General features: G+C 38.9%; 1 protein-coding gene across 6 annotated transcripts in view; it reads left to right on the top strand.

The window, feature by feature from the left end:
* CCDC91 (coiled-coil domain containing 91) overlaps window positions 1–26,565 on the top strand; it is a 415,614-nt gene that overhangs the window by 357,292 nt on the left and 31,757 nt on the right. Inside the window, exon 11 of one of the 6 annotated variants that reach the window (XM_088837256.1) lies at window positions 3,758–7,839. The exons of 2 other annotated variants lie outside the window; for them this stretch is intronic. In XM_088837256.1, the coding sequence (XP_088693382.1) occupies window positions 3,758–4,129 (372 nt within the window). In that variant the 3' untranslated portion in view covers window positions 4,130–7,839. Of the gene's footprint in view, window positions 1–3,757; window positions 7,840–26,565 lie in introns of those variants that run through there. 3 more of the 6 variants (XM_088837255.1, XM_088837254.1, XM_088837253.1) reach the window with 3 other exon arrangements.

The raw sequence follows: 26,565 nt of genomic DNA, 5'->3' as shown, positions 1-26,565 counted from the left end.
GCCTTTCAATTAAATACTTAATCCATTTTGAATTTATTATTGTATATGTTGTTAGGAAGTGTTCTAATTTCATTCCATTACATGTAGCCATATGATTTTCCCAGCACCACTTATTGAAGAGATTATCTTTTCTCCATTGTATGTTCTTGCCATCTTTGTCATAGATTTGGTGACCATAGGTGTATAGTTTTATATCTGGGCCTTCTGTTCTGTTCCATTGATCTATATTTCTGTTTTTGTGCCAGTATACTGTCTTGATTATTGTAGCTTTATCAGATAGTTTTATGTCAGGGAGCCTGATTACTCCAGTTCTTCTTTTCTTTCTTAGGATTGCTTTGACTATTTGGGGTCTTTTCTGTTTCTGTACAAATGTCTTTCTTTGTCTGACTTATTTCACTTAGCATAATGTTTTCCAACTCCATCCATGCTATTGCAAATGAAATAACTTCTAAGCAACAGTGATAAACTATAACTTACTTTTCTAGAAAACAGGATTGAGGTAGAACTCATGAGTAAATTCATCAATAAATTAAATACCATATTTATGTGATACACAAGTAATATAAAATTTGTCCTTATTTTCAAGAGCTTATGAGATGATAAGTCAAAAGATATATTTAAAAATTAATGCATTATATGAGGCAGTACAGGATTGTTGTAATACTTAACTCTGCCTGTCATTGCTCTGAGCCTTCAAAAAAAGAACCATCAGGAAAGACTGAAATGTAACAGAAAAGACTGTGAGAGACTGTGGTTCTTCATCTAAACTTGAATTGTGACCAACAGTACGAATTCCCCATATAATATAAACTCTCACCTTCTGCCTCCTAATTGAAAGCCAAGGTTATTTAAGGTCGCACTTTAATAATTTGTGGCAAACACAAAACTCCTCAAATTCCTCTACAAGCCTTGAATGGCCATGTAACCTAATTCTAGGCACTGTGGTGCCAAAGGAAGTCTGTTGTGCGAGAGAAGAGAGCTATTATTTTCCTGGTAGAAAGGGACAGACCCCTTTGACTAGTGTGTATTTTGCATGTCCTTCTTCTTTTTTTTTTTTCCCCCACATAGAGCATATAGGCTAATGCCTGAAGCTGCAATAGCCATCTTATAACAAAAGGAAAAAAATTTATATGCTAAAGATGGACAGCATAATAAAAAGCAAAGATATTACTTTACCAAAAAGGTCCATCTAGTCAAAGCTATGGTTTTTCCAGTAGTCACGTATGGATGTGAGAGTTGGAACATAAAGAAAGCTGAGTGCCAAAAAATTGATGCTTTTGAACTGTGGTGTTGGAGAAGACCCTTGAGAGTCCCTTGGACTCCAAGGAGATCCAACCAGTCCATCCTAAAGGAAATTAGTCCTGAATATTCATTGGAAGGACTGATGCTGAAGCTGAAGCTGCAATACTTACTTTGGGCACCTGATGCAAAGAACTGATTCATTGGAAAAGACCCTGATGCTGGGAAAGAGTGAAGACAAGAGAAGAAGGGGATGATAGAGGATGAGATGGTTGGATGGCACCACCAACTTGATGAATATGAGTTTGATCAAGCTCTGGGAGTTGGTGATAGTCAGGGAAGCCTGGTCTGCTGCAGTCCATGGGGTTGCAAAGAGTCAGACATGATTGAGCAACTGAACTGAAGACAGCTGTGGAGAAAAATAGTCTGGTTTCTGGACTCTTTACCAGTTCTGCCCTGTATACTCCCAGAGGCCTTGGAGCATTAAATAATAAATTCTTGTTTAAGCCACTGTTTTACAGATATCTGTTGCACACAGTCTGAAGGATGAAAAAGAATGTTTGACGTTGGAGTAGGTAAAAAAGTGAAGGAAAAAGAGCATCAAGTCACAGTTAAATTATGAATATGAGAGTACAGTGAAGAGACTAAGGCCACTAGAATGAAGTTTATATTGACTCACTATATTTAAATATACAAATTGCCTTAATTATTTTAGGAACATTTTTAAAATTACTTTCTTTGTTATCATTTATGAATTATCAAAAAACACTTGGCATTCTTCTGTCCATTTTTCTTAAATGATGGCAGAATTCCATAGGTCCCTGTATTTAAAAGTATTCAATAGTTCATCAGTCAGTTGTAGACTTCTTTGATCTTTCCCTGTTAAAGACCTTAAACTATCATGAAGGATAAGCTATTTCAGTAATTTTTCATGTTTTTCCAACAAGTTTACACCATAGAAATGCTCTACTCAGACAACAGTTTGTCACCTGAACTGGACATCGTTTGTCAGCAGCGTTGTGGCGAAGGGCCACTTCCTGTAAAGGATTGACACATCCAGCATTATTTCAAAGAAATCATATTGGTTGTTTCTTAGCTGCAATCCAGTAATCTCTGATTTAAACTAAGGACAAGGAATATTCTCAAAAGTAGTAAAGTATATAAGGCAGTGAATATAGCTTAATTGTATTCAAACTGAAAAATGTCAGTCTCTTTAAGGAGAAAGGCTTAAAATCATGTAGCTTAATAAAAATAGTTAGCATTCAGTGCATCTCTGGTGAGAAGGAACTAGTGGAGTTTCATGTGGAGAAAAGTGTGAGTCACTGAAATCCCTCTTTTTCTGATCCCCTTGGGAGGAGGGAAAGAATGAATAGGTCCAGCCATACACTGAAGAACATTTCCTCTGCTTTCATGGCTGAAATTCATGTATTCTAAATCTCGTGGCATGTTTTGAACTAGGGTATAAATTGCAAAATTTGATTGTGATTTAACAGTACCTGCTGAAATAATTCGGAGAAGGCAATGGCAAGCCACTCCAGTACTCTTGCCTAGAAAATCGCATGGACAGAGGAGCCTGGTGGGCTGCAGTCCATGAGGTCGCTACTAGTCGGAGACGACTGAGCGACTTCACTTTCACTTTTCACTTTCACACATTGGAGAAGGAAATGGCAACCCACTCCAGTGTTCTTGCCTGGAGAATCCCAGGGTCGGCGGAGCCTGGTCGGCTGCCGTCTATGGGGTCGCACAGAGTCGGCCACGACTGAAGCGACTTAGCAGCAGCAGCAGCAGCTGAAATAATTGATGACACCTGAATTCTTATTATGAGTAAGGTTATTACAATAAGAAATGGTGTTGAAAATGTCACTTTAGGAATTGAAAAGATTATTGATTGATGAGTTCTATTATGTATATACATTCAGTATAAGCCATAATATGATGAAATCTCTTACAACTATGGTCCTTATACTTCTCTCAGAGCTTGGAATTGCCAGCTAGTAGGTTGAGGAAGGAAAGGTATACAACTGAGAAGAAAGAATAATCAAAAAACCACCCTGAATCAATTGATTCCTTATGACAAGGGGATAAAATATTTCCTAGGAAAAGAGATAAATTATATAATCATGAAATATTTCCATGCCTTCTATAAGATTTTTTCCCACAGGAAAGTTTTGAGCCATTTATTAAACTATGTGATGCTTATGTCACTTAAAAGATCCTTATGCATATCTTTCATTCATCATTTATAGGTCAAGAAAAATTACTGTCTGGCCAGTAACTGACAAATGAAGTTTGGAGTTGCCATTTCTATTTTAGAAACTTGCAGTATGACAAATGGGTAATAGTACCTTGTGGAATTTGCCAGAAAAACAGCTCCTCTGTAGCTATAACTTAATCTGCAGAGATAATTTGGGAGTTGCCCTTTCTATTTTGGAAACTTGCAGGATGACAAATTGGTAATAGTACCATGTGTGTGTGTTCAGTTGCTCAGTAATGTCCTACTCTTTGCAACCCCATGGAGTGTATCCCACCAGGCTCCTCTATCCATGGAACTTTTCAGGCAAGAATACACAGCCGGTTGCCATTTCCTACTACAGGAGATCTTCTTAGACCAGGAATCGAACCCACATCTCCTGCTTTGGCAGGTGAGTTCTTTACCACAGTGCCATCTGTTCCGTTCCGTTCTGTTCAGTCGCTCAGCCGTGTCCGACTCTTTGCAACCCCGTGGACTGTAGCCTACCAGGCTTCTCCGTCCATGAGATTCTCCAGGCAAGAATACTGGAGTGGGTTACCATTTCCTTCTCCAGGGGATCTTCCCGACCCAGGAATCGAACACGGGCCTCCCGCATTGGAGGCAGACACTTTAACCTCTGAGCCACCAGGGAAGCCCTAGGACAACCTAAATTGTAGACATGACAGCTGGTAAAAGCTGCTTCAGTGATACCGAAAATAAGAACTGTTACCCATTGCAGCATCTGCTAATGGGCTTCTTTCCTCATTTTGTCTTTAAACAAAAAAGATGACATTTGGCTTAATTATTCAGCAAGGATCAAAGAGTCTTTGATTTTCTTACACATGTATTTAGTTTTTCTAGATTTCTTTGCTTAAAGAATTGTTACTGAATGATGTTCTGGGATGTGGGAAACACTAATGGAGCACTGAACTTTATATACCATATTATGGAAAATAACGTATTTTTGTGCCCTGCACTGAAGTGCCATTTTATTGGCTTCTTCGTATAGCAACACAGCTGATGGAAGCATGGCCTTGGAAGAGTTATTCTGGGAGGTGAACACGATAGCAACTCAGAGAATTGCCATTCTATCTTCCCACAGTGAAAAATGAAATGGATCAAAACATCTGTTAAGCAGAAACCAAAATGATTATTCATTTCTTTCCTTGTTTAAGAAACATGCTGTACACTCCTGCTGCAGTCCTCGCCTCCAGCCCCAATGCCAGTAATTGCAGATTCAGATTTACCACAACAGAGTCTGACCCAGAGCTATACCCAAAGAGCAACCACATCCAAGACACAGAAGGAAAGCCAAAAATAATGAAAGGCTCTATATCTGAAAAGATTCTTATTTAAGATCTCAGGTGAGCCTACAGAATTATGGACCCAGGCAGTCAGACATCAATCAGACATGCAGTTTTTTTTCATTTGCCTTGTATTTCTTGAAGTCCTACCAAGAAGTGCTCCAACGGAGAGCAAACAGAGATGACTGCTTAAACAGCACCTTTGCTCTACAGGAAATTTTTCTTGAGGTAAATAGTCTTCAAGACTTATATATATTTCACTGTGCATAGATATGTAATAAGGCTAAAACCAAAAGGTAAATCAATGATTAAACATATTTCTGAAGGCAGAGAGAATTCACTAAATCATTTGTATATCTAATAATCACATATTAATTAGATTATCTGTTTGGTGTTTGGTGCTGATGTGATATACAGAACCTACATATCTGCACAATTCTTTGCTTGTAACCAAAGAATTGTGCAGATATGTAGGTTCTGTGTGTATAAATTACAGGGAGGAAGCATCTACCTGGGTTAGTTTGGCTTACATGCCAGCCCTCTGGCTAGGGAAGGGCAAGATTCCTTATTGCAGCCCATCAGACTGTACCCCATGGGGAAGAATTAATACTCAAATGAAATCTCTCAGAGGTAAAAGACCACCAAAAAAGACTTTTTAACAAATGGTATACATAAGTACATTAAATCCACCACTAGTCTTGTATAGTGTAGACATGCTTTATTAGAATCTAATTTGGGGAATAAATGTTATGTAAACCATGAAATTAAAAGACACTTACTCCTTGGAAGGAAAGTTATAACCAACCTAGATAGTATATTAAAAAACAGAGACATTACTTTGCCAACCAAGGTCCGTCTAGTCAAGACTATGGTTTTTCCCATGGTCATGTATGGATGTGAGAGTTGGAATATGAAGAAGGCTGATCGGTGAAGAATTGATGCTTTTGAACTGTGGTGCTGGAGAAGACTCTTGAGAGTCCCAGTCCATTCTAGAGGAGATCAATCCTGGGTGTTCATTGGAGGGACTGATGCTAAAGCTGAAACTGCAGTACTTCGGCCACCTCATGCGACGAGTTGACTCACTGGAAAAGACTCTGATGCTGGGAAAGGTTGGGGGCAGGAGGAGAAGGGGACGACAGAGAATGAGATGGCTGCATGGCATCACCGACTCTATGGACATGAGTTTGGGTGAACTCCAGGAGTTGGTGATGGACACGGAGGCCTGGCGTGCTTTGATTCATGGGGTCGCAGAGAGTCGGACACAACTGAGCGACTGAACTGAACTGAACTGAAAGGCACAATGCATACATTTACAAATGACTTTTTCCCTCTGATGGAAATTTGAGGTTTAAATTCTTGATATAGTGAAGGGTTTGAATCTATTAGTGAATAAAATCTTGAGCCTACAGATCAAACTTTATAAATAAGCTTCGTTTGTAGGGAAGAGATTGAGGGGAGTAAAAAGTTTCCAGTGTTCTCCAGTTAGTGACAGCCATCTGGACCAGAAAAATATTGCATTAAGTGGAATGAATTACTAGATCCATTTTTACTGGTAGCTTTCTTTTTGACCTTTGTAAAGTCACTTGCCTTCACTGAGCTCAGGAAGAGAGCATGACTTTGAGGCAGCAATTCTTGGAGAGAAATTCAGCTGAGCCCCACAGCAACTTTAGAATTAGTTCTGAGGTGGTGTACTAGTTCATTCCTTTTACTTCTACTTACTCTGTATGTGTTCTTGTAAAAGTTCTTCTAGGATTCTATTTGGTCTTCTCGTTTTCTTTTGTAGGGAAAGAAAAAAGGAAAGTTGAGGGGCTGAGCTGTAATTTCTACTGCTTTACCTGGTCTCAAGACTACAAGTGATTCTCTTTTCCCTCTCCACTCCTTTTTTTACCTTGGCTGAACTCTACTATTCTAGGGGCTTACCTGATGAGATAACCCAGATCTACTCTCATAAGACCTCTAAAGCTTTGTTGCCTTGTGTTTCTCAGGCCATGGCTGCTGATCTTCAGTTCAGTTCAGTCACTCAGTCATGTGACTCTGCGACCCATGGACCGCAGCACGCCAGGCTTCCCTGTCAATCACCAGCTCCTGAAGCCTGCTCAAACTCATCTAACCATCAATCAACCTCATAATCAACCAAGAGTCAAACTCATGATGTCACCCAGCCATCTCGTCCTCTGTCATCCCCTGTCATCCCCTTCTCCTCCTGCCTTCAATCTTTCCCATCATCAGGGTCTTTTCCAGTGAGTCAGTTCTTCACATCAGATGGCCAAAGTATTGGAGCTTCAGCATCAGTCCTTCCAGTGAATATTCAGGATTGATTTCCTTTACAATGGACTGGTTTAATCTCCTTGCTGTCCAAGGGACACTCAAGAGTCATCTCCAGCACCACAGTTTAAAAGCATTAAGAGTATTCAAGAGCATCTTCATCACTCAGCTTTCTTTATAGTCCAACTCTCACATCCACACACGACTGCTGGAAAAACTATAGCTTTTACTAGATATACCTTTGCTGGCAAAGTAATGTCTCTGCTTTTTAATATGCTGTCTAGGTTTGTCATAGCTTTTCTTCCAGGGAGAAAGCAACTTTTAATTTCATGGCTGCAATCACCATCTACAGTGATTTTGGAGCCCAAAAAAATAAAGTCTGTCACTGTTTCCATTGTTTCCCCATCTATTTGCCATGAAGTGATGGGACTGGATGCTGATCTTATCTATTTAACAATTAAAAGAGTTCTCAGAGATATCCTGTGCATCACCTGAATGTCAGACATAGCCTTACCCCATTGTGTAACAGCCCTATCTCCTCTTGTTGATCAGGATCAGTTAGCCCTGCCTTCTTTTCCTTGCATACAGTTGTTGGTGTGAAGTGACCAAGTGACAGTAGTAAAGTTTAATGGGGCTTATACTGTGTCCTTTGATGGGATATAAAGGAGATCAATCCTGGGTGTTCATTGGAAGGACTGATGCTAAAGCTGAAACTCCAATACTTTGGCCACCTCATGCGACGAGTTGACTCACTGGAAAAGAGTCTGATGCTAGGAGGGATTGGGGGTGGGAGGAGACGGGGACGACAGAGAATGAGATGGCTGGATGGCATCACCGACTCGATGGACATGAGTCTGAGTGAACTCCGGGAGTTGGTGATGGACAGGGAGGCCTGGCGTGCTGTGATTCATGGGGTCGCAAAGAGTCGGACACAACTGAGTGACTGAAATGAACTGAACTGATACTGTGTCCTTTGATGGGATATAATAAAAAACATCAGTATCTCTAAAGTCTATAGTTTGCTCACACAGTCTTCTAGTCAATGATAAGTAGGGATGTTCTTATTGCCACCTCTTATTTTCTGGACCTATGAATTCTGCTTCTTGGAAACACAACTCCTTATAATTGGTGTTGATCTAGGGTGTATTCTGTAATCTTGTGAGTGTATTATAGGATAACATCTTGAAGGTAGGGTCTCAACTGTGCCTTCCATAGATTATACCATCTCTATTATACCAGCAACTTCTGGGTGGTATAAATAGTGATAAGATTTCTACCATCATTGCTTTCTGTATGCTTCCAGGAAACATCATAGCATTGTCTTAGAATCATTTTATGTAATCTCACTAGGGTATTAAATCCTGTGAGAGAATGCTCCCATGTCAATAAACTCTCCCTCATCCAAATTTATATTCTGTCTCTTCTTGATCCAACACTCTCTTGTGCACAGTCTCCAGCATACAGTCTCCTGTTGGCTAGGTCCTAAAGGCCCATTGAGGTACAGTCCCTTTCTTTCCTTAGCAGGCACAACACTTCCCAACCTGGTTTATGATGTAGCTCAAATAGTGGCTCTGGTCTGGAAGCCAGGTCTTACAGACAAGAGGTGTAAATCTTAGTGGAAGGGTGGCAGGGGAGTAGGGATGGAGGTCTGTGTGTCATCTTACAAGATGGAGGGCTGTTTATTGTCTGCAAGCAATAAGAGAGTACTAGTCTCTAGGTAGAAGTATAATACATGTCACAGTATAATTGAGCTTACTTCTGGATGATGACATGAGTGACTTAATGTGTTCTTTTGTATCATTTTATCTTAAGTTCTTTTTGAAAGTAAAACTTTATGATCACCATTTAATTAAACATACATGACATTTAAAGAGCTAATTATAGGCTCTTTTGCTGTTTCTGTTTAGTCACTAAGTTGTGTCGACTCTGCAATCCCATGGACTTAACCTGCCAGGCTTTTCTGTCCATGGGAGTTTCTCAGCAAGAATACTGGAGTGGGTTGCCATTTCTTCCTTCAGGGATTCTTCCGGACCCAGAGATTGAGCTCACGTCTCCTGCTTACCACTGAGTAACCTGGGAAGCCCATTTAAAGGCTATCAGTTCAGTTCATTTCAGTTCAGTTCAGCCACTCAGTCGTGTCCAACTCTTTGCGACCCCATGGACTGCAGCGTGCCAGGCTTCCCTGTCCATCACCAACTCCCAGAGTTTCCTTGAACTCCTGTCTATTGAGTCAGTGACACCATCCATATAAATGTAAGTAGCTTACTTATACAAAAGAGTAAGTAGCTAGGTATTATCCAAATGAAAATATTTGGGTTTCCTTTCAAAAGTGATAATTATGGGAACAAGAAAGAAAAAAAGGAAGGCTTCAAAGCACCTGTTTACAGAATTTCTATTTGTTATCTTTTTATCGTTCAATCACTAAGTTATGGCGCACTCTTTGCAACTGCGACAGGCCAGGCTCTCCTGTCCTTCACTATCTCCCAGAGTTTACTCAAACTCATGTCCATTGAGTCAATGACACCATCTAGCCATCTCATCCTCTGTCATCCACTTCTCCTCCTGCCCTCCATCTTTCCCAGCATCAGGGTCTTTTCCATTGAGTCACCTCTTTGCATCAGGTGACCAAAGTATTTCTTATAAGTAGACATTAATATAGTATTCTCTTGTTTCAGGCTACTTCTAGTCTAAAATGCTTGGTCAAAGTGTATTATTTTCACTTAGTTGTAAAATCTTTATGTCTTGATAAAAGAAGTCTTCTTCTATTTCTGGACCAGTAATAGTTTTGCAAACTCTTGCAGTGGATCAGTCTTCATTCTTGCAGTCTTATTCCTTGAGAATACCGGTGTACCAGCAGGGGGGGTACCAGAGTAGAAGGGAGTATATCCACCATGGGTTGAATCTTGAAATCTGAGAGGATGAAGTTGGTGTTTAGATACGAAATAGAAATAAATGGTTTTTGTGAAAGCTTGTCATGTTTCTTAACAAATTTTCTAATTCCATTCACAAAATTTGACTTTGATAACTAGTTGGATAATGACTTGTTTCATAAATTTATTGAACCTGTTTTATGTGCATAATTCTTTGGATAATGTAAAGAAAGATGAGGTAATTATTTTTTACCCCAGAGGAACACAACACGCAGACTGCCTCTCTTGTGAAGTCTACCTTAGGACATGGGCTGGGAAGAAAAGCTTAATATGTCTAAAATGGACATATTTTAAGAAATTCTTGATTTCTACCAGCTGTCCTCTACCAGATTTTCTCCTTCAGAGGCCTTTCTTAGTAAATGGCACAGTCACTCAAACTAAAATCCTGGAAGTCATCCTCTTTCCCCAATTCACATATTTTTCCAAGACTTCAAAATAATGCTGATTTCATCAACTTTTCACTGATCTCATCTCTAACCCAAGCTGATAGCATCTTTCAGCATGTCAGATATGCTGCAGAGTATCTCCTCCATCTCCGTGACTGTGTCGTATGACCAAGCCTGCTTCTACTCCTGTGCCCCCTTCCTCGCTGCACTGTATTGTCCATCCAGGATCCCACGATCGGTCTTCTCAAAGCATAAAACTGATCATCGCATTATAACACTTGAAATCTTCCAAAGTTCTCCTAAATGTTATCTCTTCAGAAAGGCTATCCCTTAGCCATTCTAGCTAAAATCACTCCATACATTCTTCTTCACACATGCCATGCTTTATCCCCTGCACCCCCACCCAGGACTTTTTTTTTTTTGCTTAGCAGTAACAGTAACTGAAATGATCGTACTGTTTTAAATGATCCTATTTCCCCTAAAGAATAATGATGTGCATTAAAAGAGAAAAAGCCAATTGTTCCAGTACATTCCCCATTTTATAGGCATTCAGTAGATATTTGCTGAATACATGAGTGATGGTCACAGCAGGGACTGAGCCAGGGGTGATTGCTCTTACTGAAGTAGCTGTTCTATTCAGTAATGCCTGAGAAAAACCCATACTTATTTTGCTAACTTTGTTTTACGAAGGGCCCCTTCAATGGGTCTGCATCTCATATGTCAATTTTATGTTGGGGAAAAAAAAAAGGTGCTGTGGTCCCTTGCTGTCATTTCATGCTGCTATCAGTCTTCTGTCTCCACCTAGCCATGAGCATTACCTGTTACTGGCAGATGAACATGCTTTTTGGCCATGAGAAAATAATAAAAGGTTCTTATTTCTAGGGCATTCTAAGATTTTTCATAATATTTTCAGTGCAGTTACCTCCATTCTTTCATTTTATGGAAATAGCTCTGAATGTCATTAAAGATACATGTGTTTGTGACTAGATGGATTCTAGTACTTAACATCTTGTGTCAATCTTATTTTTTAAATCCCACTGCCAACTGCTTTGGCCTGGTTGGACCACCCATATTTGAGTTTCTGTGATGCATTCTTTTATGAATAGGGCCTTTTCTCCCTATTGGATTTTCCTACCTATCGACAAATGACTGTTTTCTACTTGCAAGGGAAAAGATACTACACTGAGCAAATTTATACTCCCAGATCAATTTGAATTTCTTGTGAGATTTTTTTTCTTTTCCTAATGTGATTTCCTTAAATCCGTAGAAATAATATTCTCTAAAGCTCTAGAATCTGATTTCAAAGAGAAAGAAGTATAATCCAGAATAGCAGCAGAAGGAATGTGGATATAGAGAACTCAGAATTAACCCGTTACCTCCCCATTTCCTGCATTCCCTTTTTCAGTGCCCTTGGCTCTGTCAAGCCAGATGTATTTATTGAGGCCAGCTAGCTGTCTAGCACTCTAAAAGATACTGTGGGATAAAGCAGGGATTTGCCAAACATGACTAATGGATCAGCTTGCTGCCTGTTTTAAAATAAAGTTTTATTGGAACTTAGATACATCCATTTGTTTGCGTATTATCTGTGGCTATTTGTGTGATACAAGAGCAGAGTTGAATAATTATGACTGAGACATATGGCCTGAAAAGCCTGAAATATTTACTGTCTGGACTTCTGCAAAAAATATTTGCCATCCCCTGGTATATAAAGAGGGAATTCCCTGGTGGTCCATTTGACCCCAATTCTCATAGGGTTTATGAACTGATTGGGTTGGTTGTTATCACATGGAGTAATTGGCAAACAATAAATGACAAACTGAGTGATACTGAGGAGAATAGATACCACAGAATGGTTATGGGTTGGCAGATAAATCTCATCTACAGTGAAGCGATTATTTAAGCATGCTGAAGTATGGAAATCTTCCTTGTAATTACTTTCCCCTGTTATTCTGTGAATTTCTTTGTTGAGTCCCAGATATGCTATAACATTCAAAGATATTCACAGTATCATTGTCAAAACCTCCATAATTCCCCCAAAGAGGTGAGTTGGAGAAATAGGAATTTTAAGGCTGCCGCATTGTTTAGAACCTTGCCTGGCATATCATAGATCCTCAGCTATGCTTGAAAAAGTGAAAGAACCTGCAAACGATAAAGGAAGGTAAATTCAGTGCAAGTAATAGCTAATCTTATTGACTATTCAGAATGTGCCACCTTAGAATGGTGTTTCTCAGCAAGAAAGTGCCTACTTTTTAAATAATTAAATGGTAGTGGGCATGTAACCCACTTAGCTCAGAGCCTGACTCCTGGCACATTACAAGTGCTTAGTTAGTCTTTACTGTCAATATTTAGAGTAAATTGAATATTTTATTTCAGACAGTACTGTGATAATTATGCTGATGAAAGTAAGGAAAGCGTATGTTAGCTCTTGATTTCTTCACCCTCTCAGTTAAGAAAACATTTGTACTTAGGAAGTGCATAACAAAGTGATTCACAGTAATGTTAAACTAGCTGTTTCATCAGTGTAGAGACGACTGTCTTTTGATTTGGTTGTGCTGATTATCAATAATAGCCCATTAATATTTTTTAAATATCAAGAGAAATTAACTAGAGTAGATGAAGCTGTATCTACTCAGCTGCTTCTCTTTATAAAAACCTTTTATTTTAGTTTAATGTAAATTCTAAGGCTACCACTCAATGAATTTTCACAAAGGAAGCACACTTGTGTAACCAGAATGTTAGTCAAGCAGAAAACTGCCAGCATCTCAGACACCCCGGCCTCCTTCCAGTCACTCCTCAAAAGGAAACTTCTTCCTCAGGAACTTATATTGTAAAGACAAACAGAGGAGATGTTAGCACATTCTTTTAATAAGTCCGCAGACTCATCTAGACCCTTTGAGAATAATCTGACATTTAAAGAAGAGAGGAGTCTTCAGACACTGAAGTATTTCATGCTAAACATGTCAAAGTCCTTTTTACATCATCAGCAATGTGCTTTGGCATGTTTCATATGAAAGCCTTCAGGGGCAGACAGTTATTTTCCCTTCTTAAATTAGAGAAGGAGGATGGGTTTAATTGTATTAAAAAGTTCGTGATTAAAAAAACAAGAGCAATAATCAGTCTGTTGTGGCTTCACCAGAATGGCTATTAGTCAGTCATGCAAACTTCACCAGACATGGAGATACGGAAGGTGAATTGGAAAGAGTCTCTGTTCCGCTCTTATCTCATGCATTCGGGTAATTATAACTTTTGGTATTTTTCGCTAATGTCTGAACAGAATTCATGTATCCCCTCCTCTTTCTCTGTTTCAGAGGCCATGCTGATCGACACTGACAATTAATAGGTGCTCTGAATAATGTAGGAATATCCTACCCAAGAAAATTCTTTGAAAGATATCCAGATGTTTCCTATTTCTTAGAGTTATTTCCCCATCCTAATTTTTCTGTGTTTTGCTTCATGTTATATGTTTTTAAATTACTTAGAACAAACAAACATAAACAGAAGGTCATTACAATTCTTGTTCCCAAATGTTTACTTTGGCATCTGATGCAAGGCCTCAATTGCAGGCTGGAGGGCCAGAAGCTTGAACTGAAGACACGAATGTGGTGCACAGATATGATTCAAATTCGGCAGAGTGTTTATATTTTCCCAAGGGCCTCATTAACAAGAGTTAAGCCCTAAGCCCTGTTACTACCATCACATCTTAATAGGTTAACTTTTCTGATTTGTGAAGTAGAGCATCATCTTACATGTATACATATTTAAACAAGCTTCTCTTCCCTTTCAACTGCCCTGTAAGCTACTACAGAACGTTTAACACTAGGTCCCTACCACATTTGAAAATGTGTTTTGTTAAATATCCCTTGGCACATAGTCACCCAAGTAGAGTTCTATTTTTTGGTAGTTTCAAAGTTAGAATCAACCTAAATGTCCAGCCACAGGGGACTGATTAAATGAATTATATTATGATGGAATATCATGTGTCTGCTGAAGCAAATCTGCATTTGTTGATATGGTTGTAAAACCTCCTGGATCATATGATCCTGTATATATAAACATATTTTGCTGTATACCTCTGTATGAGTATTGTACTAGAAAGTATATTTTAATAAACAAAAGGAAAAAGTGATCGATGATCTTCTCTGGGAGGTATGTTAGGAGAGATTTTGCTTCCTGCTATATCCCGCTTTGTTTAAATATATGATATATTGATTATGTCTTAGTTTTAAAAAGAGAAAACAAGTTTAAGTAGACTGTTGTCTCTTTTTTATGTCATTATTTCAACCCTTGTTCTTTACATTTTAAAAGTATATTCAGAATCCTCTTTGGCTAAAACAGGTTTGATTTGCGTGTCCAGCCGGAGAAGGCTGGAGTTTTGGTTTCCCATTTGATCCATGTCATGCTTAGAGGAAGATGCTGACCAATGAAGTGAGTACCAAAACTGATAGTGGTATTGGGGTCATAGAGAGTTCTTTAGCTCAGTTTTATACCCATGATCTGAGTGTGTTTTGCAGTTTTTATAGGGTTAGAAACAATTTACATTGAGGCTTCAGGAGCATTTTCATGCCACTCAACTCACAGAGCAATATAAACCCACAGGGCTAAGAATGGGCTTTCTGTGAAGTTAATAGTAGGGTAAGATGACTACAAGCACCTGGTTCCCTTCTTGTTTTCTATTTGCTAAGGAAGGCAAGTAGATAATGGGGACAGAAACATATGTGTAGGCAAGGACATAGTTTTCAAGGAGATATAGTATGGTATGTTTTTGAGGATGTTGTTAAAACTTTTTAAGAAAGGCAAGTTCAATTGTGAGTGATTCGTGGAAATAAACCAATGAGGAAAATAATTTGTCTCTTGAATATATTATCCCATCACTATTTGCTTAATCCTCCATATTTATTTCTTGACCTTGATTTTTCCTGTGTTTTTAGTCCAATAAAGATTGAAGTTATTCTTCCCGAACACAATTCAGAGACCTACGTTACCTCTTGTAATTTAGGTAAATGTTTACTTCCTTCAACAGTCATCTGAACTGTTGAAGTAACAGGTAGAAGTAACACCCTCAAGAAATTGAGCATGATAAATAGCATCCAGGTAGGACCTGGGTTGTTGGGTTATATTCTTCAAAAAAGGCCACAGTAGTATTTCCAGGCCAGCATTCTCCTGTCACTCCCCTCAGTCTGGGGCTGAACTTTGCGAATGCCTCAACAAATAGAATGTGGTGGATATGCGTCCGTGCATGCTAAAACGCTTCAGTTGTGTCTGACTCTTTGTGATCCTATGGACTGTAGCCCGCCATGCTCCTCTGTCCATGGGATTTCCCAGACTACAATACTAGAGTGGGTTGCCATGCCTGCCTCCAGGGGATCTTCCCGACCCAGGGATCAAACCAAAATCTCTTATATCTCCTGTATTTGGCAGGTGGATTCTTTACCACTGGTGCCAACTGGGAAGCCCGTGATGGATATGACACTATGTGATTTCAAGGCTAGATAAGGCAATAAGGCTTCCACCTATATCTTTGTCTTTCTTGAAACACTCACTTCTGAAATGTGGCCATTTAGCAGTGACAAAAGTGAAAGTAGCCTATGTGGGGGGACAAGCATCAATCATCAGATATGAAAGTGAATGAGTCCTCAGATGTGCTAGCTCCTGGACTTCAAGTTTTCCAGCTGAGGTTCTAAACATTAAGGAAAAATAAGCTGTCCAACTGCACCATATTCCAATTCCGAACTCACAGAATTTATGAGCATGATCAATGGTTGTTTTATACCACTAAGTTTTATGATAATATGTTTTATAGTGACGATATTATTAACTGGTTCTGGGCCACTTCTCCACTCAGAGATGGATAAGGCAGTATCTGTTCAGTTCAGTGATCAGTCGTGTCCAACTCTTTGCGACCCCATGAATCAAAGCACGCCAGGCCTCCCTGTCCATCACCAACTCCCGGAGTTCACTCAAACTCATGTCCATCGAGTCGGTGATGCCATCCAGCCATCTCATCCTCTGTCGTCCCCTTCTCCTCCTGCCTTTCCCAGCATCAGAGGCTTTTCCAGTGAGTCAACTCGTCACATGAGGTGGTCAAAGTATTGCAGTTTCAGCTTTAGCATCAGTCCTTCCAATGAACACCCAGCACTGATCTCCTTTAGAATGGACTGGTTGGATCTCCTTGCAGTACAAGGGACTCTCAAGAGTCTTCTCCAGCACCACAATTCAAAAGCAACAATTCTTCGGCAGTCAGGTTTCTTCAAAGTCCAACTCTCACATCCATACATGACCACGGGAAAAACCATAGCCTTGATTAGACGGACCTTGGTTGGCAAAGTAATGTCTCTGCTTTTTAATATGCTATCTAGGTTGGTCATAACTTTCCTTCCAAGGAGTAAGCGCCTTTTAATTTCATGGCTGCAATCAGCATCTGCAGTGATTTTGGAGCCCAAAATATAAAGTCTGACACTGTTTCCACTGTTTTTCCATCTATTTCCCATGAAGTGATGGGACCAGATGCCATGATCTTCGTTTTCTGAATGTTGAGCTTCAAGCCAACCTTTTCACTCTCATCAAGAGTCTTTTTAGTTCCTCTTCACTTTCTGCCATAAGGGTGGTGTCATGGGTATATCTGAGGTTATTGATATTTCTCCCAGCAATCTTGATTCCAGCCTGTGCTTCTTCCAGCCCAGCGTTCCTCATGACGTGCTCTGCATATAAGTTAAATAAGCAAGGTGACAATATACAGCCTTGACGTACTCCTTTTCCTATTTGGAACCAGTCTGTTGTTCCATGTACAGTTCTGACTGTTGCTTCCTGACCTGCATACAAGTTTCTCAAGAGGCAGGTCAGGTGGTCTGTTATTCCCATCTCTTTCAGAATTTTCCACAGTTTATTGTTATCCACACAGTCAAAGGCTTTGGCATAGTCAATGAAGCAGAAATAGATGTTTTTCTGGAACTCTCTCGCTTTCTCCATGATCCAGAGGATGTTGGCAATTTGATCTCTGGTGCCTCTGCCTCTTCTAAAACCTGCTTGAACATCTGGGGGTTCTCGGTTCACATATTGCTGAAGCCTGGCTTGGAGAATTTTGAGCATGACTTTACTAGCGTGTGAGATGAGTGCAATTGTACGGTAGTTTGAGCATTCTTTGGCATTGTCTTTCTTTGGGATTGAAATGAAGACTGATCTTTTCCAGTCCTGTGGCCACTGCTGAGTTTTACAAATTTGCTGGCATATTGAGTGCAGCCCTTTCACAGCATCATCTTTCAAGATTTGAAGTAGCTCAAGTGGAATTCCATCACCTCCACTAGCTTTGTTCGTAGTGATGCTTTCTAAGGCCCACTTGACTTCACATTCCAAGATGTCTGGCTCTAGGTCAATGATCACGTTATCGTGACTATCTTGGTCATGAAGATCTTTTTTGTACAATTCTTCTTTGTATTCTTGCCACCTCTTCTTAATATCTTCTGCTTCTGTTAGGTCCATACCATTTTTGTCCTTTATCGAGCCCATCTTTGCATGAAATGTTCCCTTGGAATCTCTAATTTTCTGGAAGAGATCTCTTGTTTTTCCTATTCTGTTGTTTTTCTCTATTTCTTTGCATTGATCACTGAGGAAGGCTTTCTTATCTCTCCTTGCTATTCTTTGGAATTCTGCATTCAGATGCTTATATCTTTCCTTTTCTCCTTTGCTTTTCGCTTCTCTTCTTTTCACAGCTATTTGTAAGGCCTCCTCAGACAGCCATTTTGCTTTTTTGCATTTCTTTTCCATGGGGATGGTCTTGGTCCCTGTCTCCTGTACAATGTCACGAGACAAGGACAAAATTCTTTTTGAGTGATACTTTGTATCTCTACAGTGTGGCCTGGATTCAAATAGTAATTTTTAAAAGATGTATGTAGCTAATATTATATTTGACACGCACAAAGATAGTGACAAGAGGATTGGTTTTTGAAGTCAGCTGAAGCAAGCAGAGCTTGTGTATCCAGAGACCACTGAAAGCAGTTTCCTTTAGGTCCAGCTAAGCACTCCTTGAGATTCCAGGATGTTTGAGGACTCACAGTGTTATCTCAACTCATGGAGCATTCCAGAATACTACCTTTTCAGAGAGACTTCAACATCATTAATTAATTCTTCTAGTTTTAAAAGCCTAAAATTGTCAATGTCAAAAAAATTAACCCTCCCTGTATTATTAGATCTAACAACGTTTAGAAAATGAGAGTTTCCAATAACAATTTTCAGTGACAGAAATGAGAAACTTGACAATTTGTTCATTTTATTGATTTGTTATAAATTTCAAAATGTATGTGATTCTCAAATAATTTTATAATTTATTGTTACTAATTCTTTTATTCTCTCATTCATCCCAAGTATATCTATGCACAGAGGAGCATAGCAGCCTGCAGTCCATGCGGTCACAAAGAGATGCAACTGAGTACACAAATGCACACACACACACCCCATAAAATAAAAACGGTTATCCATTATTTAGAATGCAAACCTTTATCACATGTGATATTGTATTTTATTAATAGATTATGTAATTTTAAAAAATAGCCATCGTAGTTTAGTCGCTAAATTATGTCTGACTCTTGTGACCCCATAGACTGTAGGCTCCTCTGCCTATGGGATTCTCCACGCGAGAATTCTAGAGTGGGTTGCCATTTTATTCTCCAGGGAATCTTCCCAACCCAGGAATCAAACCTGGATCTCCTGCATTGCAGGCAGATTCTTTACTGACTGAGCTATGAGAGAAGCCCTATTGCCAGTGTACTATTTTTAAAAATGACTTGCAAGCTTTTAAAATCATTTTAAATAATTTATATATCTATTTGATGGTAAAATATTAAAATCTTGAAAATTTTGAAAATGTATGACACTGTTTTTTCCTAAATTGGAACTACTAAAGTAAATTAGTAATTATTTTTTTCTCTTTTTGTTCTTTATTCAATAAATTCATCAAACATTTAGTCAGCACCCCTGTATGCCAGATACTATTTTAGACCTTGTAGATACAAAAGTAAATATATAAGAATCCCTATTTTCCTTAGGATTTTCTAGGGAGCTTACATTTTAATGGGGTATGAGACTGACAATAAGTACATGTACAATATTTTGGTGGAATCAAGCTGGAAACAAGATTTCTGGGAGAAATATCAATAATCCCAGATACACAGATGACACCACCCTTATGGCAGAAAGCAAAGAAGAACTAAAGAGCCTCTTAATGAACGTGAAAGAGCAGAGTGGGCTTAAAAGTCAATATTCAAAAAACTTAGATCATGGCATCTGGTCCCATTGCTTCATGGCAAATAGATGTGTAAACAATGAAAACAGTGAGAGACTATTTTGGGGGGCTCCAAAATTACTGCAGATGGAGACTGCAGCCATGAAATTAAAAGACACTTACTCCTTGGAAGAAAAACTATGACCAAACTAGACAGCATATTAAAAAGCAGAGACATTACTTTGCTAACAAAGTTCCATCTAGTTAAAGCTATCGTTTTTCCAGTAGTCATGTATGGATGTGAGAATTGGACTATAAAGAAAGTTGAGCACCAAAGAATTGATGCTTTTGAACTGTGGTGTTGGAGACGACTCTTGAGAGCACCTTGGACAGCAAGGAGATCAAACCAGTCAATCCTAAAGGAAATCAGTCCTGAATATTCATTGGAAGGACTGATGTTGAACCTGAAGCTCCAATACTTTGGCCACTTGATGCAAAGAACTGACTCATTTGAAAAGACCCTGATGCTGGGAAAGATTGGAGCCTGGAGGGAGAAGGGGATGACAGAGGATTAGATGGTTGGATGGCATCACCGACTCGATGGATATGAGTTTGGGCAGGCTCTGGCAGTTGGTGATGGGCAGGGAGGTCTGGCGTGCTGCAGTCCACAGGGTCGCAAAGAGCTGGGCAGGACTGAGCAACTGAACTGATAATATTTGGGGATGATAAATGTCATGAAGAAGGATCAGGAGTTATTGATGCAGATGAAGAGTAGGGGTGCTCTTTTAAAGTGAGTGAGAGCAAGCCTTAGTGATGAACTGAGTAGGCATTGAAGAATAGACATGAGTATAGAGAGTGATCAAGTCATGCAACTGTCTAGGAGAAGAACATTCCAGATAAAACACCAAGAGCAGTGGGCTGATGTAGAAGACTGCTTGGTTGTATTTGAGGAAATGCAAGAAAGACAGGATGCTTGAAGCAAAATGCGCAACAGGAAGATGGTTAGGAAGTGAAGTTTGAAATGTTTGCCCAAAAGAAAATTGAAAAAAGTGATTTACATTGAGGTGTGACTGATCTCTATCAAATGCTATCATGGACTTATAATTGAGCTGCTGCTAAGTCACTTCAGTTGTATCCGACTCTGTGTGACCCCATAGACGGAAGCCCACCAGGCTCCCCCGTCCCTGGGATTCTCCAGGCAAGAACACCGGAGCGGACTGCCATAATTGAGCAGTGTTTAATGTTATCTCTGATGACCTAACAGTGAAAGGACTTCAGAAATTATAATTTAAACTCTGAAAAGTTTCAATGAATTTTAGCTTTTAAATGCATATTTTTCAGAGAAGTAAAATGGAGTGATCACTGTTAAGCATAAGATATATTGCCAGGATAAAAATGGTAGGGAACACTGGGTGAATAGAAAAGTTTAAAGAGGGAGGAGGAACAATGTAAAATTTCCAGGTTTTAGAAAAGAGTATGCTTATATACTTCTTAAATGAGCTTTTAATTATAGTAAAATTCTATTTTAAAATATTTTCATTGAGTCTCTTTTTCACATTTTAAGATCTGTGAAATTGCACCTGGCTTATTCATACTCAAAATCAGGCACCTGCAATCTCTTAATTAGGAGCACGTTTCCAAAACAAATAATCCTTATTTTTACATTAAATTTGTTCACTTCATTTTCTGTCAATAGTTTGCTTGCCTATAAAATATAAACTGTGTCTTAAATATTTTCTTCAAGATTAATTTTTGTGGTTTTATCCTTTTCAAGTAATTTATGTCAATTTTCTAGTAAGTCACACTTTAAGTGATTGTTATTGATAACTATCATTTTGATATTATGATTATCTGATAAACACACTTCTCAATTCTATTAATACTTTCCCTTTTTGCATTACCAAAGATTATTTTGAGATAGATGTAACTAAAAATTATGTGGTTCCCTTTGTAATGACTCAAGAATACAGAAAATTTAGCCACTGAAATGATCCTTAATATTATTATTTATTCATGGTGTGTCTCCCCCCCTCCATTTACCTTTTTTGTTTTTGTTTTTTTTTTAATATCATTACATTTTTTTAAATTTTTATTGGAGGCTAATTATTTTACAATATTATATTGGTTGGTTTTGCCATACATTGACATGAATCCACCCCGGGTGTACATGAGTTCCCCCTCCCGAACCCCCCTCCCACCTCCCTCCTCCCCTTATCCTTCCTCTGGGTCATCCCCGCATACCAGCCCCGAGCATCCTGTAACATGCTGCTGCTGCTGCTGCTAAGTCACTTAAGTCGTGTCCGACTCTGTGTGTCGACCCTGAACTGGCGATTCGTTTCACATATGATAATATACATGTTTCAATGCCGTTCTCCCAAACCATCCCACCCTCACCCTCTCCCACAGAGTCCCAAAGACTGTTTTATACATCTGTGTCTCTTTTGCTGTCTCGTATACAGGGTTGTCATTTGCATCTTTCTAAATTCCATATATATGCATTAGTATATTGTATTGGTGTTTTTCTTTCTGGCTTACTTCACTCTGTATAATAGGCTCTAGTTTCATTCACCTCATTAGAACTGGTTCAAATGCATTCTTTTTAATGGCTGAATAATACTCCATTGTGTATATGTACCAAAGCTTTCTTATCCATTCGTCTGCAGATGGACATCTAGGTTGCTTCCATGTCCTGGCTATTATAAACAGTGCTGCCATGAACATTGGAGTACACGTGTCTCTTTCAATTCTGGTTTCCTCGGTGTATATGCCCAGGAGTGCGATTGCTGGTTCATATGGCAGTTCTATTTCCAGTTTTTTGAGGAATCTCCACACTGTTCTCCATAGTATAGCCAAGTAATGAGAACCAGATTTTGAAATGTTGCTTTGCTGTGATTTTTTTTTTTTCCAAACTTTATTTGAAAAGTGTTTCCTTAGCCCTCCCAACAGCTTCACTATTTGATTGGGACAACAGAAGTACTTTGTAGTCTTTAGCATGTCTGGATATCTTGTAATAATTTTCTAATTAAATATTTTCTTCATTTTTCCTATACTTTCGTGTATGTTAGCAACAATGCTTCCCTGGTGGCTCAGATGGTAAAGAGTTTGCCTGCAGTGCAGGAAACCTGGTTTGATCCTTGGGTCGGAAAGATTCCCTTGGAGAAGGAAATGGCAACCCACTCCAGTATCCTTGCCTGGAAAAATCCATGGATGGAGGAGCCTGGCAAGCTACAGTCCATGGAGTCGCAGAGAGTCGGACATGACTGAGCGACTTCACTTTCATGTATTTTAGAATCTGAATAGTCCTTTACACTATTATTTATTCTCCCTATACAATTTACTAAAGTTGATTTAAAGAGATAACCTCCCCACAAATACTGTTTTCATTAAATATTCATCTTCTATCACAAAGTGTTGGACATTAATTCAGCGCGACAGTGTATGAATTTAGACTCTGGAGCCAAAGAACTTGTATGTTCTGAATATAGTTTACTGCCAGTCCTCAGATACAGAACTTTTTGATGTTCTAATTTCCTCATCTGTAAAATATGAGTGACGATCAGAATTGTCAGTACTTAGTTTCCATTCTACTTTTGAGACTTCCTTTGAAACTACTAAATTTACCTGATGAAATCAATACTTTGTACAACTTTGTACAATTCTTTTTGCATAACAACAGTTTTAGTACAAGGAACCTTGTGGAGTGATCATCAAATAGTGGGATGAAGTCCCTCAAGGAAATGAAATGCTAGTCAGCTTTCTTTGCTTTCCAGAACTTCATCCCTCTTTTTGATGATTGCTCCATATGGTCCCTGATTCAAACCAATCAGTTGTGAGTTTGTTTCCTATCTACAGGATTCATGTAAAATCTATTCATAACACTCCCCCAAAGAACTCAATTCTTCTGCTGACTTTAACTGAGCAAGACTCCAAATATGTCTTTTTTTAACTGTGGTTCAGTATTCCTTAAAATATTTTATTCCATTAAAATATGAATACTAAATTGGTAATTTGGGGAGTAATTTATGAACTAATGAGCTCTTGGCAATCCCAGCTTTAATGCCACCTTTGAGGAAGACTGCTTCTGCAGAGGTCTCTAATATCTGCATTAGTGTAGTGGTCTTCCTCCCTAAACAGTATCCCTACATTTTCTATTTCTCTCTCAGCTCGCAACATAGGTAATGATGGACACATAATTCGTTTTTATACAAAGCTCTCAGATCACTGAAAGGTCTACTTTTTTGTTAAAAATTGTACATATATATATATATATATATATATACTCAACATAAATTTTAAAATATTCTTCAGTGTTTTCTTTGAATAAATGAAGAACTACATAGATTTATCTTTTTAGTAGTGTTCAGTTTGGTTCAGTTCAGTTCAGCTCAGTCATGTCCGAATCTTTGCGACCCCATGAATCACAGCATGCCAGGCCTCCCTGTCCATCACCAACTTCCAGAGTTCACTCAGATTCACGTCCATCGAGTTGGTGATTCCATCCAGCCATCTCATCCTCTGTCGTCCCCTTCTCCTCCTGCCCCCAATACCTCCCAGCATCAGAGTCTTTTCCAGTGAGTCAACTCGTCACATGAGGTGGCCAAAGTATTGGAGTTTCAGCTTTAGCATCAGTCCTTCCAATGAACACCCAGCACTGATCTCCTTTAGAATGGACTGGTTGGATCTCCGTGCAGTCCAAGGGACTCTCAAGAGTCTTTTCCAACACCACAGTGAAAAAGCATCAATTCTTCGGCGATCAGCTTTCTTCACAGTCCAACTCTCACATCCATCCATGACCACTGGAAAAACCATAGCCTTGACTAGACAGACCTTTGTTGGCAAAGTAATGTCTCTGCTTTTTAATATGCTATCTAGGTTGGTCATAACTTAACTTCCAAGGAGTAAGCGTCTTTTAATTTCATGGCTGCAATCACCATCTGCAGTGATTTTGGAGCCCAAAAAAATAAAGTCTGACACTGTTTCCACTGTTTCCCCATCTATTTCCCATGAAGTGATGGGACCAGATGCCATGATCTTAGTTTTCTGAATGTTGAGCTTTAAGCCAACTTTTTCACTTTCCTCTTTGACTTTCATCAAGAGGCTTTTCACAGAATTGAGAGGAAGATACAGAGATTTACCATATACTCTCTGCCCCCAGAGGTGCACCATCTCCCCTCTTATCAGCATCCCCCACAGGTTAGTACATTTGTTACAACTGGTGAACACACATTAACACGTCGCAGTCACTCAGAATCCACAGTTTAGACTAGGGTTAGTTCTTTGTATTGTACATTTCATGCGTTTTGACAAATATATAATGATATATGCATGCTAAGTCACTTCAGTTGTGTCCGACTCTTTGTGACCCTATGCACTGTAGCCTGCCAGTCTCCTCTGTCTGTGGTGATTCTCCAAGCAAGAATATTGAGTTGCCATGCCCTCTTCCAGGGGATCTTCCAGACCCGGGGATTGAACGCGCTTCCCTGCATTATAACATCATACAGGGGTCAAACTCATGACTTGCCACCCTATAACATCATACAATGTATGTTTACTGTCCTAAAATTCCCTTGTGCTCTGCCTATTCAACACCTTCTTCTCCACCCTGACAACCACTGATCCTTTTGCTGTCCGTGGTTTTTCCTTTTCCAAAATGTCGTATAATTATAATCATATGTAACCTCTTCAGATTGGCTTCTTTCTCTTATTATTAGGCATTTATGGCTTCCCAGGTGCTGCTAGTGGTAAAGAATTTTGCCTACCAGTGCAAGAGACACAAGAGATGAAGGTTTGATCCCTGGGTCAGGAAGATCCTCTGCAGAAGGGAATGGTAAACCACTCCAGTTTTCTTGACTGTAGAACCCCATGGACAGAGGAACTTGGCAGACTACAGTCCAAGGGGTTTCCAAAGAGTCAGACATGGCTGAAGCTACTTAGCACACAGCACAGTCATTTAACTTTCCTCCATGGCTTTTCGTGGTTTGATCACTCATTTCTTTTTTGTGCTAAATAATATTTCATTGTCTGGATATACTATAGTTTACCCATTCACCTGTTGGAGGACATCATAGTTGTTCCCAAACTTGGGCAGTTATGAAGAAAGCTGCTATAAACAGTCACATTTAGGTTTTTATATATGGACATAAATTTTCAACTCCTTTGGTAAACACCAGGGAACACAATTTCTGAACCGTATAGTAAGAATATGTTTAGTTTTATAAGAAACCACCAAATTGTTTTCCAAAGTGGCTGGAACATTTTGCATTCCCACCAGCAATGAATGAGAGTTGCTCCATATCCTCACTGGCATTTAGAGATGTAAATTTTACAGATTTTGATCATTCTAATAGGTGTATAGGGTATGTCATTTTAATATGTATTTCTCTGAAGGCATAAGATGTTGACCATCTTTTCATATGTATGTTTGTCATCTATTTATCATTACATCTTTATTATAAAACAGATTTTTATCTTCCTTTCAAATCCATATAGTTTTATTTTGCTTTCTTGGCTTATTGCATTAGCGAGGACTTCTGTTATGATGTTGAAAGGATGCTTAAGAGAGGATATCCTTGCCTTGTACCTGATCTTGGAGGGTAAGCTTTGAATTTATCACCTAAAGTATAATATTAGCTCAAGGTTTTTTGTGAATAGTCTCTATGAAATTAGGAAAGTTTCCCTCCTTGCTAGTGTGCTGAGGGATTTTATTTTAGATTTTGTCAAATCATTTTCTGCCTCTATTGATATGATCATGTGGTTTTTCTTATTTAGCTTGTTGATGTGTTAATTACTTAATTTTTGAATGTTGAACTAGCCTTGCATACTTGAGATAAAACCTACTTTGTCATTGTATGTTAATTCTTTTTATACTTTTTTGGGTTGATTTGCTAATATTTTATCAAGGATTTTTTCATCTGTGTTCATGAGAGATATCTGTAGTTTTCTGTTCATGTCTTTGTTTGGTGTTGGTATTAGAGTAATGTTGGCTACATAGAATGAA

This window comes from Moschus berezovskii, chromosome 6 (assembly GCF_049115385.1).
Source record: "Moschus berezovskii isolate FMDL1 chromosome 6, NW_MosBer_1.0, whole genome shotgun sequence".
In the NCBI taxonomy this organism is placed as follows: Eukaryota; Metazoa; Chordata; class Mammalia; order Artiodactyla; family Moschidae; genus Moschus; species Moschus berezovskii.
This window is presented reverse-complemented; position numbering and strand designations above follow the sequence as displayed.